We start from the raw sequence: 18,020 nt of genomic DNA on the forward strand, positions 1-18,020 counted from the left end.
CCACATTAGGCGGGCACAGGGGTATGGGTGCCGTAGAGTCATTCCCAGAGGAAGCGAACAGAGTGCCCAGAACCTTGTAGGTGCACAATAAATGCCTCCCAGAGGAAGTGAACAGAGTGCCCAGAACCTTGTAGGTGCACAATAAATGCCTCCCAGAGGAAGTGAACAGAGTGCCCAGAACCTTGTAGGTGCACAATAAATGCCTCCCAGAGGAAGTGAACAGAGTGCCCAGAACCTTGTAGGTGCACAATAAATGCCTCCCAGAGGAAGTGAACAGAGTGCCCAGAACCTTGTAGGTGCACAATAAATGCCTCCCAGAGGAAGTGAACAGAGTGCCCAGAACCTTGTAGGTGCACAATAAATGCCACCCCCGGCGACTACTAACCTAGTCCTCCCCATCAGAGAATGCAGTGCTGGGCCGGGAACACAGCAGCGGCTTATCCTCCCCACCACCACCGCCGTCACTGTCGCCATCGCTGCCAAGAGCTGGGCAACAGTCACTGGCAAGTCCTCTGCCCTTGAACCTGAGTTTCCACATCTATGCAGCGAGTTCCCGTGAAATTAGAGGGCCCATCCCGGCCCTGCTGGGAGCTGGTCCTGATGCAGGCTGAAGGAAGAGGCGCACCACCTGCATGACAGGCGGGGTTTGGAGTCTGGAAATGACCTTGCTGCGAAAACAAACAGGAGGGCCTTTGACAGGAAAATTGGACCCTTTGAACAGAAAATGTGCCCACTCACCTCTGCCCCGGCTGCCCCCAGCAACAGGGGCATCCGCGAGGAGGGCAGGGGCTCGGCTGCTGGTCCCAGAGTGAAGAGATGACTTCGAGCAGGGAGCGCACAGCCTCGCTCCTGACGGTCTGACTTTGAGTTTGGCTTTATTATTTCTGCCCTGCCCACAAAAAGCCTTTGGATCGGCGTGAGTAGTTCTTTTTTTAACCCCCCTGGCACGAGCGGCGCTGGAGGCAGGCACGCCCGGGCTCACGCTGTTCCCGGACTGACGAGACGCACGGTGGGGTTTATTTGTGTAGCCTGTTCTGAACCGCGGCCAAAGGAGCACTGGGCTCCGGGCTGAGCACGGAAGGTCGGCATCCCTCACGGGGACCCTGCCGGGAAGCTGGGGTGCAGGAGGGCAGCCAAAGGTGGGGCTCTGACCTTCAGACCCCCGTGGAATCCCTGCGCAGAGGCGCTCGGCATGCGCTACCCCACTGGCCTACCCCGCTCCAGCCTGGGAGCCCGGGAGCAGGAGCCGAATGCTGCTGCTGAGCCGCAGTTGGCCAACAGGGGGCCTCAGTGTGCCGATCGGCGAGGCTCCGTCAGGTGGCCTGCACTCTGCACTCGGCTCAGGCACCAGCCGCTCTTTGTTCGCATTCACGTGCCTTCTTCAGCCTCCCACGGCCTGCCTGCCTGCACCCCCCTCTCCTCTCTGTCCTCCCTCCAGCAGACCAGAATCTGCCTCCCACCTCTGGCCCTGCCCCACCCTGTGAAAGAGCTAAGAGTCAAGTTCAAGTCACCATGTCACCTCCCTCCTCCCCTCCCCCTCCTCCCCCTCACCTCCCAGCCCTGACATTCCTCCTCATGAGAACAGCCCAAGGCATGTTCTCTCTCCCTCCTCCTCTATTCCTGTCCTCTGGTCCTCTATTTCTGCCTCTGCTTAGGGAACTGAATAGAGGAAAGGATATTTAAACAGGCTGCGCTTTGTCATTTTAGCTTTGTCAAACTTGAAACCTCAGCTGATCCTCAGTCAGGTCCCCATGGATGGGCCAGCACAGACATCAAGGGTTTGGGGGACCGGACCAGACACCTGGGTCAGGCAACAGGCACAAAGATCAGAGTCTCAACCTCTGGAAGGCTCCACGGTGACATCCTCCCACCTGGGGGCACTGACTTCAGCCCTGCTGAGGAGATGGGCAGCGGGGTGACCTGTTCTCAGAGTCCCCACCGAGGCCTCAGGGCCCGACCCAAACAGTTAACCCACATCAATGCAGCAGCCGAAATGGAACAACGTGTTCATTAGGCACCAGCTATGCTTATCATTTTAAATGGATCATAAAATGAAAGAGTGTTTGCCCCGTTTTCCTGAATGCATTCTGAGTACGGGGGCATCTTTCTGAACTAACGTCATCCTCAGGTGGAAACGCCAGGTAAGCCCACCGTTCCCTGAGGGGTCAGGGCTCAGACATCTCTGGTTTGAATTCCAGCTCAGCCACTTACCTGCTGTAAAATGCTGAGCCAGGAACTCAGCCTTTCTGTGCGTCAGTCTCCCTGTCTGGAAACAGGGACTAAAAGCCTACCCACTACACCTAACTGTCCGTCCCAGTCCATGAATGTTCATGGGGCCACCAGCCTGCTGGACGGTTCCATGTTTCACATGGACTAATTAACACGATTTCAAGAGGTGGGAACTAGCATAATTCCCATTTTAGAGGGTCAGAGAAGTCAAAGAATTCGCCCAAGGTCACACAGCTTAGCAAAGGATGTGGGCTCTACCCCAGTCCTCCCAGCTCCAGAGCCACACCGTACAATCTGTGCTGTCCATTGGCCCAGCGGCCGGCAGAGGGTAAGCTGTTGACTCACGGCCCACTCAGTAGGATCACCGCCACCTCCAGAAGGGTGACTTCTTTTGTCTTTCTGAATTAAATGTCAGTCCCCAGGGCTGAATCCTAGCACAAGGGAGTATATTTCTGCCCATTCCCACTCCCACGACTATGGCGGGCTGAGGGAGCTCTCTGCCCCTGGCTGCTGGGGTCAAGCTGCAGTCTCCAGGCCACAGAAGCTGGGGAGGAGGGGCAGGCGGGATCTCCATTCCAGAACTGTTGGCCAGGTTCTCTCAGGCCAGGGCCAACTGCAGAATGACAGCCGCCACCTGTCCCTCTTGGTCAGGGAACCCTGAGGGCAGAGGGCCACGCCAGAGAGACAGCAAACTCCTCTGCCTGAAGCACATACGCCACCTCGGAGCACCCCGGGGAACGCCAGGCCGGGCAGGGCTGCCCTCCTCAGTCGGCCATGCTGCTCCATCCCCTGTGCACTGACGGAAAGTCCCCAGCTCCCGGGCGGCAGACCCCGCCACGCCCTGCAGCGGGCAGTGAGTTAGCTGGCACTCGGCCACAGGGCACTTTATAGGAATGAGCCGTTTGATTTGTTTAATTGGGAGCCGCCCTGGCCAGTGCCTGAGAGCCCTTGTCACTACCAAGTGGGGGTCGGAAGGACAGGACAATGAGGAACTCACGTGTCCCCTGGTCTGAGACTTCCTGCAGCCACATCCAGGATGGGCTCTGCCAGCCCTGTCACTCTGGCAGGTGAGAGGCGGGCCACAGTCCCCGGGGCCTGGGAGCATATCTGCACCTGGGCTCCAATATGCAACAGCTGGTCTCTCCGCAGCCACGCAGCAGCTACTCCTAGGTGTCACTCAACCTGAAAGTCCCAATCTTGGGATTTCAGACTAAAGGTCATAGAAGAAAATAGATGGGATGGTCCCGAATGCAGGCTTTGGGGCACATGGCTCTCATCTCCAGCCTTGAGTCCTGGAGCCTCAGTTCCTCATCTGTTCCACGGTCACGGGAACCAGGTCAGAAGCCCCTGGAGATGATCAGTAGCAGAGGAGTGAACATCTGGGCCCCATGTCAGTCCCCAAGGCAGCTCCAGCCACCAGGACTTGCTCGACACTGTGGGCACATGAAGCCATCCCTGGGATCACAAGTGAGGACAGTGGATAATCCCCAGGAGGGACGAGGGGTGGGGGCAGGGCCCGGGGGTCCTGGTGATGCCCCATCCCTGACCTGGGCCCTGTGGTCACATAGGCACATAGGCGTGGTGGCATCTGCCAGGCAACTTGAAGCTGCATGCTCCTCTTTCCGCACTTGGCCAGCTACTACGCTGCTTTTCAATTTAAAAAGTCGACAAGAGAAAGGTTTTGCCGGGGACACATCAACTGGCCTTTATGACCGTCCTCAGCTCAGCAGGAACTCTGTATCTGAACAGGCAGGTCATCTCTCCTTGCGAGCCCCTTCCCCTGGGCTACATCTATAAAGCCACTCCCAAAGTCACTACAGCCTCCAGGGGCTCCTGGCAGACTCGGATCATCGCCTCCAAGGCCTCCAGAGCTGCTCACTGACTTCCACAGACATCGCGGAGCCTCTGCTAGTGCCAGCCACTGATCCAGATGTGAACAAAACTAACTTCTTTTCAAAAGTTCATTCTGTGGGCCTAAAGGGAAGGGACCAAGTATCCAGGCGGTGCCTCTGCCATAGAGTTTGCTCTTAACAACACTGCAAGGTTCAGCTGAGTGCAGATGGTCCCTTGGGCCTCTGTGCCCCAGCTTCTCTGGGGTAAGCTAGCTACCTAGTCCCTGCCAAACAGAAGTCCAAGGTCTCCTCCATGTTTTCTCCCTGAAGATTTCTTGATGTGATTGGCACAACGGGACTCCCAAGACAGATTCTGTGAGTTCAAACCTTACTGTGTGACTCTGGGAAAGTATCTTAACCTCTCCTGCCTCAGCGATCCCATCTTCAAAATGGGAGAGATGATTACTGGAAGGATTGAATAAAATGGTCCAATATAAAGTTGAAAATAGTCCATGACATGTAATAAACACTTAATGCAATTCAGCTGCTACTGCTATTCTCAAGACTTCTATGAATTCCTAGTGAGTCGCCTCTCCCTCTGTGCCTTTCCATGAAACTCATCCCAGTCTTCTTTTCCCCTAAAATCCAGTTACAGAAAGCATTCACATTGGGCTCCACTGGCCATTTATCTCTCTGTTCCTCACAGGAAGAGGAACAGGAGAAGAGAGATAGTTGGAGAAAGGGAGAACTGGAAAGGACAGAGGAGAATGAAGGAAAAACAAACTCGCTTGTCCTGCAGAGTCAACTCACTGGTGGCACTGCACTGGCTGCCCTGGGAGCCACCCTGTCCAATATGGCAGCCAAAAGCCCTGGCAGCTACAGAGTGATTGGAATGCAGCCCGTCTGACTTGAGCTTTGCTACAAATTAAAATGTACATCACATTTCAAAGTAATACAAAATAAAGAATGCAAAGTCTTGATTTTTTGAGATAGTGTACTTATACTGCATTACATACAACACATTATTAAAATTAACGTCACCTCTCATGGTGCTATTGGTAAATTTTATGTCACATGCATAGTTTGTATTTTATTTCTACAGTCCCCTCTCAAAACGACTTTCTATTAAAGGCAGTTGCTCCCCTCAGAACTTTCCTTGGAACTCTTAAGGGAAAATGTCCTGTCTCAGTACCTAAATACGGAAGCTTCAATTTGAGGAGGTCGAAACTCAACCTGGGAGGGGCCCTGCCTCAGGTCGTGTGGTTAATGAAGGGGAGGCCAGAACCCGACTCCGGACCCAGCCCGACAGGGCCTCACTTCCGTTCTTGGCCCTAATTCACCTAATGCTCTGCATCTGCTCATTGAACCATCACTTCTGCACATCACCTCCCCAGGAAAAGACAAAGCACCAACATGTCATTACTGGTCACCAGCATCACCAACAGTGGCTGTGTTTCACAGGGCACGACTCTGATGCCTTGCGGTGAGACACAGCTGAAAGGGGGTACAGGTAAATGTCTGCGGAGGTAAAATCCGCATGCTGTATGCAGACACCGTTCCCACCTGGTGGCAGAGACCTCTCCACCTCTGCTCGGGAACCTTCTCCACGCTGGAGACCTCCGCAAACTGACAAGGAATCCTCCCGCGAGCCCCTGAGATACGGACCTTCACCCCATTTCACAGATGACGAAAGCCACTCACAGCGGGGGTCGGTGACCTGCCCCGGACCCCACCCTGTCAACAGCAGAGACGGAGTTAGGCGGGTGTGTGTCCAGCCTCCCACTTCACAATTACCCAGAAACCCAGCTTTTTCTTTGTGCCCCACCTGAGCCCCCCAGCTGGCTGTCCTGGAACGCCCTGCACGTCTGGCTAAGCTGCCGTCTCGGAAACAGCGTAGCTCTCTCCCTTCTCATGAAATCAACTGCCCCTTCCTTTGGTCGCCCGTGAACCTGAAAGATGTTCCGGGTGCACTGACCATGATGAACTAGAGGCTCTTGCTTCCGTGACAGAGTGCGCCTCTTCACGGGAGGCTGATCTTGACCCAAGCAGGCCTCCTGGACTCCTGGCACAGTGCCGCACTCGGGAATCACCCAACGCAGTCTGTGGATTAGGTGATGGAGACAGTCAGCTGACCCAGCCCTCCTGACACCCCGCTCCACCAGAGTACGGTTCCCAACCGGCTTCCCTCCTCTGAATTCCGATGTTCTTCCCCACGGGTGGCTTTGCCACCAATCTGTTTGCCTGGAGGGAGGCCAAGAACATTGCTTTTGACCGTAGCTTGGTAACACCAGTTGTCACCTCTTCATTTTTATTAATTGCTGGGTTAATCAAGCACTTCAAATTGTGTCCACCCACGATAACATGCTCTTATTTCTGCGGTGGCCAAGGAACAGGTTAAGCTGAAGCAAAAAAAAAAAAAGAGTCCTGCAGCCTTTTAGGGCCGGCATGTCTGTCATATTTTCCAGAATATTTGGCCCAAGTAAGATCAGGTGGAAGTCTTGATCAAAACCTTAATTAGCTACAAATTCCAAACTTCTACAGATTCCCAAGGCTGGAAGAGACAGCAGATCCTGGACTGTTGTTCCTTATCAGTGCACAAGTCCCAGACCGTCCCCACCATGCAGGAGCAGAGGGGCCCACCATCACCTCTTCCCTGTGGCGGACCCCCCCCAGGACCTGCCAGTCATCCTGCGCAAGTGACTTTGTTTCCCCTCTAAACCCTCCACTCACAATGGGTTGAGAGGTTTTCAGCTGAATCCACAACTAGATCTTGCTTTAAATCCTGGAAAAATGTCCCACATGGGCATTGTCACTCTCTGCTTCTCTCGCTTGTGACACAGATGCCGGTGTGGCTGCATCGCTTCGCCTCACGCCTGCTCTGGTACGGATCCCGCTGTGGACAGGATACGCGCAGAAGCAGAGGGACAGAAGGAAAGGAATGAGGTATTTCAGGTGCCTCCACACTTTTGATCTGAATGTACGCTTGATCTGAATGTACGCTCTCTGCTCGGTGCACTCTGTATTTATAAGGTAATGTACTCTTCGGTCACCTGGTTGCAAAGAATCAATGCAACCCTTCCGAACTGAACCCTTCCATTTTCCAAGTAGATTTTTTTTTTTTTTTTTTTTTTGGGCGGTGCTGGGGATTGAACCCAGGGCCTTAGTGCTTGCAAGACAAGCACTCTACCAACTGAGCTATCTCCCCAACCCCCAAGTAGATTTTTTTTCCCCCAACTTTCAATAAAGATGCCACAGAGGCTGCCAGGCCAAAACACAATGACATTCCCTGACGGGCTCCCATATGGAAGCTGGAATGTTCCAGATGCCTTCCTGTGTACCAGGTTTCCAGAAGCCCAGTTATGAGCCCCCTGGGGCCGGAAAAGGAGCGCCAGGCACAGGCACGCCGACAGCTTACTATCTGGCTTAACGAGAAACTGCTCCAGGCCCGCCGCAGGCCCACGGCCCAGAGGTCCCTGCACTAGGTCACCAAGTGAAGTCACCTCCAGCTCTCCCAACGCGCAGGTGGAGAATGCCAAAGGAAGAGGAGCATCTGGTGGGAAGGCTAGTCTACCCCTCCACCCAGAGGACTCTGGGAAGCCGGAGGTAAAAAAGTAGCAGGACTACAGCCGAGTTTCTTGAACTCGGGGAATAAACGAATCCTTTTGAAGGTGGAGGGGAGAAAGCACAAGTCCTATTTTATGAAAATACGTCTCAATGGCAAGTGATCATAGCAAAGAATCAGAGCAATTTCTTTTAAATGTCATCGAAACATAAATGCCCAGTTTAACGAGTTCTGTTGAATTAGCAGCGCCTTCTCCTGGGACCTGCAGAATGTAGATCCGGAAATTCCACCTTGGAAGAGACCCCTCTAGAGTCGCATAGTCCACCCTTATTAACCCAGGAGTCAGGAAAGAGGCTACACTGAACCACAGCAGGGTTAGAGGCTGTTGAAGGAACAGATGCCCTCAAGTGGGGTGGCCACCTACGTGGTATGAACAGACACACCGTGGCACAGAGGACCTGTCGCCCGGTGGCAGGTGGACGCGACACAAGTCCTCAGGGTGGCCCGTGCCCAGGAGAGACACACTCTGTGGAATGAAAGCCGCCTACAGAACCTCGGTAAAGTGGGTACCAACACCCTTTCCTCACCAGCAAAAGGGTCTTCAGTTCTCGTTGTCCTTCTGCTCAGTGAAAAAGGCCAGTGACCCTGGACAAAGGAAATGTCGACGTCCAAAGCTGGTCCGGCTGTACCCAAGAATGGGACAGCCAGGAGACTCTGGGCAGCAGGGGTCCTCAGAGCTTGGGGAAGATAACAAAGAGAAAACTCAGCACCGACAGCAACGGCTCTGTCATTCACCAAGCCTGATCGCCAACACCCATCTTGTCATAGAAAGCGACTCGGACTGTAAGTGAAGTACTGTGCAAATCAAAGTTTCATGAATTCCACAGAGTAGTAAAATACACCTGAAAATCCCACTTCCGCCTTCCCAGGAAGCCCAGGGGATGGGACCCTGCGAGGCAGCTGGGCACCATGCTCACACCCGGAGCAGGAATTCCATCTACTCCTGGGGTTCCTCCACCTTCTCTGACATCACCCAGAACTCTGATGGGCCCAAATTACAGGGATCTCAACAGACTGACCGAGCACTCCGGATTCCTGAGTCTGGAATCCAGTTTTTCTCACAGTGGATCACAAGTCACTCTTGCCTCTCCTCAGGTCCTCGGGGCCATGGCACGGCAGGAGGCTGGAGGAACTACGCTGAAAATGGGAAAACGCCTCATGCTTCCCGAATTCCAAATCGGAAACACACTCAGGTTGGACTGGAGCACTTCTGGACACCTCCTGGCCTCCAGCTCTGGAGGCGCCTGTCCAGCAGGCAGCAGCTGGGATCTTGGTGTTTCAGCCTCAGCTGCATCGCACCTTTCAGCGTGATGCGATGGCAGGGGCAGCGCGTCAACCTTCAGGTAAGTAAGCGAAGTGCCTCTCTGCTCCTGGTTGACACCTGGCTACTGCCATGCCACTATGCTAGGAAGAGTCAGTGTTAGCATCTCTATCATAGAGCTGAGAAAATGAATGCGATGAAGCAGCTCACCCCAGGGTTAGAGAGAATGCAAGCAACAGAGACCCAGACTCAACTCTTTCAATGCCTTAATCACCCATGCTGGTCCGAGACACGCTCATCTTCTGTCTGAACTAGAGCAAGCCCTTCCTCTGTGCTCTCTTGGCTTATATTTTGCTGTCTATGGATAATCAGCAACACAGGAGTAGCCAAGAAATCCTGATAAATATGAGCTGACTCCTGCCTCTCTTCCAATGCCCATAAGACCCAGCACAAACGGGCCTCCCTTCCTCTCTGACATCATCTACCACGACTTTCCTGGGGACTCACTCTCTTCCAGGCATATGACCCCCTTGTGGTCTCTGACTGAGCAACTGAGAAATGGCCTCAGGGCCTTTGCACTTACCTCAGCCTCAGCTCTTTCCCCAGATAGCTCCATGACTCATTCCTTCTTATTTTTCAGGTATGTGCTCAAACCACAGGCACAAATCCCTGCTGACCAAACTACTAAAAACGGCGAGCCCTACCCCACCCCATCCCACAGCCACTGTACTTGTCATCAGAGGAGGAAAAATGTTCTTTGTGCTGCTCGTTGATCTGCCCCCTCAGGGAGATGACAAGCTATGGGAGGGGGGACCTCTGTCGCTGCATTTGCTAACAGACCCTCACCCTGCTCACTGAACAAATCGTTGTGTGATGAGAAATGGAGAAGGAGAAGATCCACCAGAGCCTGGTCCCGGCTGGCCACCCGCTCAGGGGGAGGCTGCTGGTTCAGGGAGGGAACCAGGGCCGCCCGGTCAGCCACAGCCAACACCGACTCCCCCCTGACCAGCCAGCCCCGAACGGTCTCTACAGGCTGTGGGAACACGAGACTTGGAAGCAAAGATCACCCGGGTGGCCTACGTCACACCTCTCTCCTCCGACGGTAGGAAAGAGCGTGCCCTTCCCATGGCCCTCGTGGGACTAGTCAGCCAGAGAAGCTGCCCGTGTCCACATCCCTTCTGAGGGCCGCACACCGTGCCCCCAAGCAAGGGCCTGCCGTGGGGAGGCGCTGCCATCGCCAGGCACCGTAGTTTGGCTGGAGTGTCACAACTACACAGGGAACAGTGGCAGCCTGGGCAAGGCCAGGGGGGAGGCCCTGGGAGGCCAGATGCCACCATCCGCAGAGCTGCCAGATTCCTGAGGTCACTGCCACCCGCTGAGGGCGGCAGCCCTGCCTGAATCCACCTGCCCGGGGAGGGCAGGGCAGGGCAGGCCTCCCGCCTCCTGTGCATCCGGGTCTTCAGGCTCCTGTGCACATGCTCCCAAAGACACCTCCATCTCCAAGGGACCAGGGCAGGCACAACCCTGGCTCTCCTGCTGCTGAAATCGCCCTCCCCTGCTCTCTGACGCCGGGATCCCTGCCCCTTCTGAGCTGCAGCCCAGCACAGGGCCGTGTCACCCAGGCGTGGGATGGCACTGCCACACAGGCTTTCCACAGAAAAAGGGCGTCGCCGGCAGGGCAGGGAAGACCTCCGGAGGTGTGAGTGGGATGGGCATGAGTGCTGGGCTGGGCGGGGTCTGAAGGATATTCCTTATCTGATTAAAACACGTCTATCCCTATTTTACCCAGGCGGAAACTGAGGCTCAGATGAGACATCATCCGCTCAGACCAGAAGGCGCAACAGTCCCTGCCTGCCACCCAGGCACCCGCGGTGCGAGGACGTGCCTTCCGCAGACACTGCGTTCCTCAGAACCAAGGGAACAGGCCCTTTTAAAATCCCATTGCTCCTGAGGTGCTTTATTTCAAGCTGGACTCCTGGCTGACCCTCCATGGAAGGGACACTGAAAACGCAGGCTGACTTGAGCCCAGGAGCACAGTGCGGCAGACCCCCGACTTTGGGATGGCCAATGACACAGCAAATCCCCAAGTCCCAAGTTCACGTGCACGCTAAGCTTGGGTCTGTTCACCTCGCACACCACGCATGGTTATGTCACAACATCACCGCAGGGTGCCCACGAAGGACCCTGTGGGGCCAAGACAGCAACACAGGGCTGGCTAACGTGCCCTGCGACCGGCAAAGGCCTGTGCAACAAAAGCTGTGACCTCGATAGAGCGGATGACTGAGACCTTCCAGAGGCTCCCTCCAGTGAAAGGCCCAAGCACAGCCTCCAGGTCACCTTCCCCTGGAGCCCGAGTCTCTCCATATCGCAAAAAGACACGGAGTCCAGAAGGTCGGCCCGGAGTTACAAGGTCCCTCCGGCTGAACGTCTCAGGTGAGCGGCCAGCCGAGGTGCAGGCGACTCTCTTCTTGCATGCCGCGAAGTTGAGCCACGGTGGACCTGCCCCCTGGCGCTCAGCAAAGAGCCAAGCAGATTTCCACTTCCTGTTTCCCCCTTGCCCCTCAGGGCTCAGGCACTGCCCCATTGACAGCCCGTCCCTCCGACACAAAGTTCCTCCACCTTGAGTGAGAAGTGTCCCGTTCACAGGAAAGGAACTGGCAGGGAACCCTTAGTTTTGACTTGGTTTTATTTCAAGGTTATTTCAACACTAATGTGGAAAAGGTTGAGGGGAGTAAAGGGAGGGGAAGGGGCATGGGGGAAGGCAGGGGAGTAGAGTGAGATGGACATGACCACCTCACGTACACGTATGACTGCGTGACCAAGGTCATCCTACCATACACGCAATCAAAAATGAGAAGTTATACGAAGTTATACTCCATTTATGTGTGATCTATCAAAATGCATACATGCATTCTACTGTCATGTATAATTAGAACAAATTTTAAAATTTTAAATAATAGGAATTGAACACTATGTCAGGCACTGTGCTAGGTGCTTCGGAATGTAAGGGGTACAGGGAGAATAACAAGACACACAGGAAGCTTCCAGTGCAGTGGGGCAGGAAGAAGTTAACCAGCCCATCTCACACAAGCCTTAAAAACCAACTGGCAAAATCCCCTTGCAGACTGGGGAGGCCGTTCGAGGCCAGATGCCAGGATCTGCAGAGCTGCCAGATTCCTGTCCTGGTCTGAGCAAGGCCGTCAGGGAATTGAAGGGGCTGTCACTGAATTGGAACCTGGGTAAGAACAGGGTTCCCCAGGCTTGGAGGAGGTAAAGGCAGCAAAAGCCCATGTGAAGAAAGCCGCCCACAAACATTGGATGAGGTCTGCTAGGGTCTGTGACCCCCAGAATCCGTAAGATGACACACCCCCCAACATGGTGGTATCAGAGGTGGGGCCACTGAGGGCTGAGGGGGTCATGAGGATGGAGCCTGCCCTACAGCCTGAACTTCCTCCAGGATCCCTCCTCACTTTCCCAAAAGAAAACCACACACCGTGAGCCCTGATGAACAACAGGTGCCCCCAGATTCTTCCAGAGCTCTCTTTGGAAATGTCACAGCTCTCCCCAAGCCTGCCTCCCGCCACTCAGCACGAAGGGGAAGATTCCTCCTGCTGTGCCCGTCAGGGTGGCAGGTCCAACCATCCTGACAATCGTCATGGCCACAGTCCAGGAACTGAGCTCCCTCCTGGGCTCCACGGCCTTTGTGCTCTGACAGCACTCCTCGGCTCTACTTGTGACATCTTTTTCACGGGAAAAAAGAAAGCACGTCCCTTGGAGTCCACCCATCGGCGAGTTTAAGATTTTGGAGCTGGAATAATTTACACTGGGAAACTCTGAGAAAGGGTTTCTTTAAATAAACCTTATTCTTCTGGGTCCCTGTGAAGTTCCAGCAGAGGTGTTAAGTCATACTTCTCAGAGGGACTCTGCTGGGTCCTCTCACGTCAAGGCCATTTGCTGAGGGGACATGACACGGAGAGGCAGGTCCTGGGCCTGGGGTCTGCAGGGTGTCCCACGGGACTCACAGGCAGGGAGCAAAGAAGACTGACCACGCGCACGGGGGCCTCCACGTCCCTGTCCTTTCACCTCCACTTTATACACTTTCCCAGTGAGACAGACAGCTGCTGCTTTAGCCACATGGGGATGCGACCATCTGACCTGGGGCTGGAATGGAGAGTGGTCTAGAAGGACCAGCCTATGGGAGCAGGAGAGGCGAAGGCAAGAGGGTCGCTCATCTGCTATTTCCCGAGTGCTCGGTGTGAACGAGGAAAGAAGCTGGGGCTCAGGACGGCATCGTGGTCCAGGAAAGCGGACGCCAGACACTGCCCCGCCCCGGGCACCGTGCCACCTCACAGTAGGCAGATGAGGCACACGTGGGCAAATGGAGGACCCGGCTCCTGCCCCACACGCCGGGAACCAGGCTGGTGCTAGCAGGCCGTCCCGGCCCAGCCGACCCACAGTTGCTCAGGACTGGGAGAGAAAACAGAAATCAGCTCCGGAAAGAAGAGAAGTGGGTGGCGAACTAACAATCCACCTGCCGACGTCCAGGCACAGAGTGAGCAAGGTTGAGGGGCTGAGCATGTCAACCTAGGGTTCAGATCCCAGTGTCTCCCCTGGAGCTGGCCCGGTAGCCATGGGCAGGCCACTAAATTCCATGGTGCCAAAGTGGGGGGCCACTGCATGTTTATTCCATCTCAGAGTTTGATGTGAGGATCAAAAATGTCAAGTGAATTGATTCACGCAGACACACACACAAAAGTGGTTAGCATAAAGTTGGCACTTAAAAAACAAAAATCCTAGCTAGTTTTATTTTAAAAAAACTAACCTGCACAACAACTCTATGATGCAGATTTTATGCCTGTTCCATGTTTTTCTTTCATATCCCTGTGAAGAAAACGGAGGCTCAAAGAACAGTGACAGAATGCCACCAACGTCTCAGAGGGACCTGTTGGAGCAGAGATGCAGATCCAGGCCTGGGTTCAGTTGAGAGTCATCAGTAAGTCGCGGCAAAACCCGAGAGCCACAGGGAATCATTCCACCAATACTTGGGCTATCACGGGCTATTTCGTACTTATTCTGTATCTACAGAATTCCCAGGTCTGTTCAAGAGCATCACTATGGTGTTCATAAGCCCACCTTCTTAGGCAACAATTCCTTAGGTTGTTCGGGACAAAGTGGGTCATAATTCCTTTTGGGGCTCTGACTCAGTTTCTCTAAAGCTGGAAAAGGAGGGGCGGAGACGGCAGAGGCTCACATGTTCATGTTTATTGATCACAGCAGCTCTGCCCCCACCTCCCTCAAGCAACAGGTCAGAGCATCTGCCCTGATCCAAGAGCCACACTGGGCGCCAGGAAGCACCCAGCAAGCCCCTCTGTCCTCCCTCATCCAATTCAAACTCCTCATTCAGACTCACTCAGAGCTGGCCCCTTCCAGAGAGGTTATCTTTCCAGAACTATATGAAGGGGCCCTTCCCTGGGCTCTCCCTAAGACCAGGAAGTGTTTTCAGTATCTGCACCAGGGAACCTGCGTCAGGAATTCACCTCCTTCCCAGGTTATGGCTTCCACCCTGACGTGGATGAAGGTACTTGTCCCTTTTGTTAGATTTATTCCATTCTGTGGGGCAGCCATCTTCTGAGCACCTGCTGTGTGCAATGTACTGTGCTGTGATTCAAAAATGAGTCGTGAGGATGTCAATCATGAAAGGGACGGGGTAAGGAGTGGAACAAGGCTCTGATGTCACTGCAGCAAGCAACCACCCCAATGGTTAATTTACCTGGAAAATGGAATCAACATTATTAGTGTTTACAACTCTCAACACAGTGATGATGGTTTCATAAGATCTCAAGTATAAAATGCTTAGGAAACACATCCCCAGCCCACAGTAGGTACATCAGATATACGCTGGGGAACCCTTTGTGATAAGCAGCGTGAATGCTGGCTATTATCAGAGGGGGATGTGACTCCCTGACATCAACGTAGCTTTAATTTATAAGAGTTTAATGAAAGCAAAGTCATTTGATCTTTAATGGGAAATTGATATCAATGCATTGGCTTCAATGGGAAATCAACTTCAAAGTGCCATATATTAATTCAGAATCCTAGTCAATATTCCTCTGTTCTGGACTTTCAAACGCCTTCTCAACGGCCACCCCTCCACGAGGGCTTCTCGGATCACCCTTCCTGCAGACTCCCCTTCCTCAAACTCCCTTCGCCGAGCCTTTCACAGGCCACTTGGCACTGTATCCCTTACAGTATAGAATGACGTGTCCTGACCCTCCTCCCGACATCACCCAACTGCAAGGCTTCTCACAAACGGGATCCGAATCCTATCAAGATCCGTCAAATCAGTCATCGGTGGAGTAACGATGCTGCCCAAGGAACCAGGGTCTCAAGGCAACACTCATCCTTTTCATCTGCAAGCTGGCTGGGACCTGGTGGATCTCAGGAGGCTTGGTGTCTCACCGAAGGCTCTCAGGCTGGCTGGCGGCTGTGCTCCAAGTGTCCCCGGCTCACCTTCTTTTTGTGGCAAAGACACATCAAGAAACAGAAGTGCTTCAGACCTGGTCAGGCAGCAGCTCAGAACTCCCACCCTATCACCTCCACTTCATCCGACAGGTCAAAGCAAGTCACGTGGTCAAGTCCAAAGTCAAGTCAAGGAAACTGGGCAAGAATTCAGAAAACTGTGAAGAATGGAAGCCATTAATGCAAATAGCCTATCACATCCACCACCCCGGTGCCTCATACATATAAAATGATCATGAGGCACTGAATAAGTGAACAAATGAATGAAGGAATGAAGACTGAGCACACTTCAGAGCCTCGTCAGGGCACATGCCAATTTCACCGGCAGCCACCGTGGATCCGAAATGCCGCACAACAGTAGCGCTCTCGTTAAATATTAGTTTGCTACAGGTCCCTAGACTCCACTGTACTTCAGCTGGAGAGGCGGCAGTTCAAAAACTTGTACGTTCACACTGTTATTTTTTCATGGGTCTCTGATTATGAAATAAATCAATATTCCCACTCACACCAGGGAGTGCCCCGAAAACACCACACCAAGAAAAGAAAAAGGGATGCTGTTTTGCATATGTGGGGCGGCGGGGAGGTGGTGGGATCCAAAAGGAGAAGGTGAAGAGGTGACTCTGAGTCCAACCTGCGGTGGTTAATTTTCATTTAACTACCTAGCTGAGACGAGAGACTTGGCAGAAGCACATTAAATTCCATGAACTTATGAAATGATGCATTATTGAAGCCACAGCAGGGGAAAGGGCTCGGTTTAGAACACATAAAAGACTAAAGTCTGCAGAAGTGTCGTCTCCCAGGACAAGGTAAGGGGAAAAAAAAAAAAAAGCATTTTAATTGCAAAAGACACTTGCTCCAGGGGAGTAAGACGAAATGCAACCCCGGGCACTCATGCCCACCCCACTAACGCCTGCAGTTCCTCCCAGGACCCCACCAGAGAATAGTCCTAAAGGATTCCTTTCCCCTCCGGACCCCACGGACACCATCTACCTGTCACTCTTCAGCCACTCAACAAATACATGCTGGGCGTGCTCTCTGCCTAAGACGCAAGGAGACAGGAACCTTTTCTTCAAGAGATCACATTCAAATGACTCCACAGCACATTAAAAAACATTTTCCTCTGTTACAGGAAAAAAACAGAGCAGGCTAAAGAAGGGAGAGGGAGGGGGACTTATCAAAACAATAAATTAAAATAGGTGAAAAATTGCCTAATTTTTTACTTCCTTTGGGTTCTCTGGACGTGTCCTCTCAACAGGCATTTAAGTGGACCACTAAATTACACCCACAGCAGGAACATCACCTGGTCATTCACCCCAGAAGACACAATCACAGGGTCCCTACTCCCTGCCATCTGATCCTCCTCACCAAGAGTTACTCGGGGAGCCTGTGAAAACCAGACACCCAGGTTAACCGCCAACCCTAGGCAATGAACATCAAAGGTAATCCAGGCAGCAGGAACAGCTGTCTTACTAAGGCCTGTCAGATGGGTGTCCCAAGTCCCCCTGGAACTCCTGCACCCTTTACTGTGTGCAGAAAAGGAAGGGAGCTGAAGGCACCCAAGATACAGGGACTTGTCAGTTCCAAAGCAAAAGCATGAGCCCATCCTGAGGCCCCCTCTGCAAGCTGCAGGCTCTAAGCTCACAGGGTCTGCTGCTGAGGGGGAGGGGAGCTGGGGTGGCGGTCCGGCCACACCCTCACCCCGAAGCTCTCTACCTTCTCTGCTTCCTGCTCAAGGTCCACCACACAAAGGCCCTCCCTCCCAGCGTTCACCTGGAGTTTTTGATCCTAGTACACAAGCTGTGCACAGAACAGCTGAACTAGCGTTAGTGGGTGGAGCGCAGGCACCGGTACATATGAAAGCTTCCCCAAGGATTCCAGTATTCGGCCAAGGTGAGACCACCGTGGCCCCTCACGCTCCAGTTGGAAACCCCGTTCCTGACCACCTCTTCTCCCCTTCTTATTTCAGTATCCCCACCCCCACCCCACGTGGCTCATAGGAATTAATTTTCCGAAATCCTGGTGGCCTCTGTGAACGGCAACTCTATCTTCCAGGCAAAACCAGAACACAGACCTGTAGAAAGAGCTCCACGGTCTTCCGAGGCAGTGAGCTCAGGCACACAGGAGCGTGGCATGAGTTCTCATCCTGGTCTGGCCAGACATGAACTCTGGGAGTCCAGAGAACACACCCCACTGTGTCTCCGCGGGCTCCTGTGTAGAGAGGGCACCACAGCACCCACTTCCTCGGGACCGTGGAGAAGACACGATGAGACTCATTAATCAAGTGGGTGACACGTGGCAGGGCTCAAAAAATGGCAGATCTTTTTAATCTATTTTGTGGGAGTCAGTGCAACGAGAGTTTATATCCACAACAGAATTTCCAGGGCATTTCAGCCGTTTGTGGGGTCAACAAATGGGACAGAATATTTGAAATCGATGCCATCCCCAAAATCTGATCACTCACCCTTTCTGTAAGGAAGAAGCAAGACACAGGGTACACCCCTGGTGGGGAGAGATGGCGACAGGGACGGGGAGGAGAGCTCACGTGCACGGGTGGGTG

General features: G+C 53.5%; 1 protein-coding gene across 5 annotated transcripts in view; it reads right to left on the reverse strand.

Annotated features, from left to right (window-relative positions):
- The window catches only part of Large1 (LARGE xylosyl- and glucuronyltransferase 1), a 494,157-nt gene that overhangs the window by 453,501 nt on the left and 22,636 nt on the right, over positions 1-18,020 (reverse strand). Inside the window, exon 1 of one of the 5 annotated variants that reach the window (XM_047549172.1) lies at positions 739-879. The exons of 3 other annotated variants lie outside the window; for them this stretch is intronic. Coding sequence is in view for 1 of the 2 variants with exons in the window: in XM_047549170.1 (XP_047405126.1) it covers positions 386-474 (89 nt within the window). In the remaining variant the exon portion in view is untranslated. Of the gene's footprint in view, positions 1-385; positions 644-738; positions 880-18,020 lie in introns of those variants that run through there. One more of the 5 variants, XM_047549170.1, reaches the window with a different exon arrangement.

The sequence above is a fragment of the Sciurus carolinensis genome, chromosome 4 (genome assembly GCF_902686445.1).
Source record: "Sciurus carolinensis chromosome 4, mSciCar1.2, whole genome shotgun sequence".
Classification (NCBI taxonomy): Eukaryota; Metazoa; Chordata; class Mammalia; order Rodentia; family Sciuridae; genus Sciurus; species Sciurus carolinensis.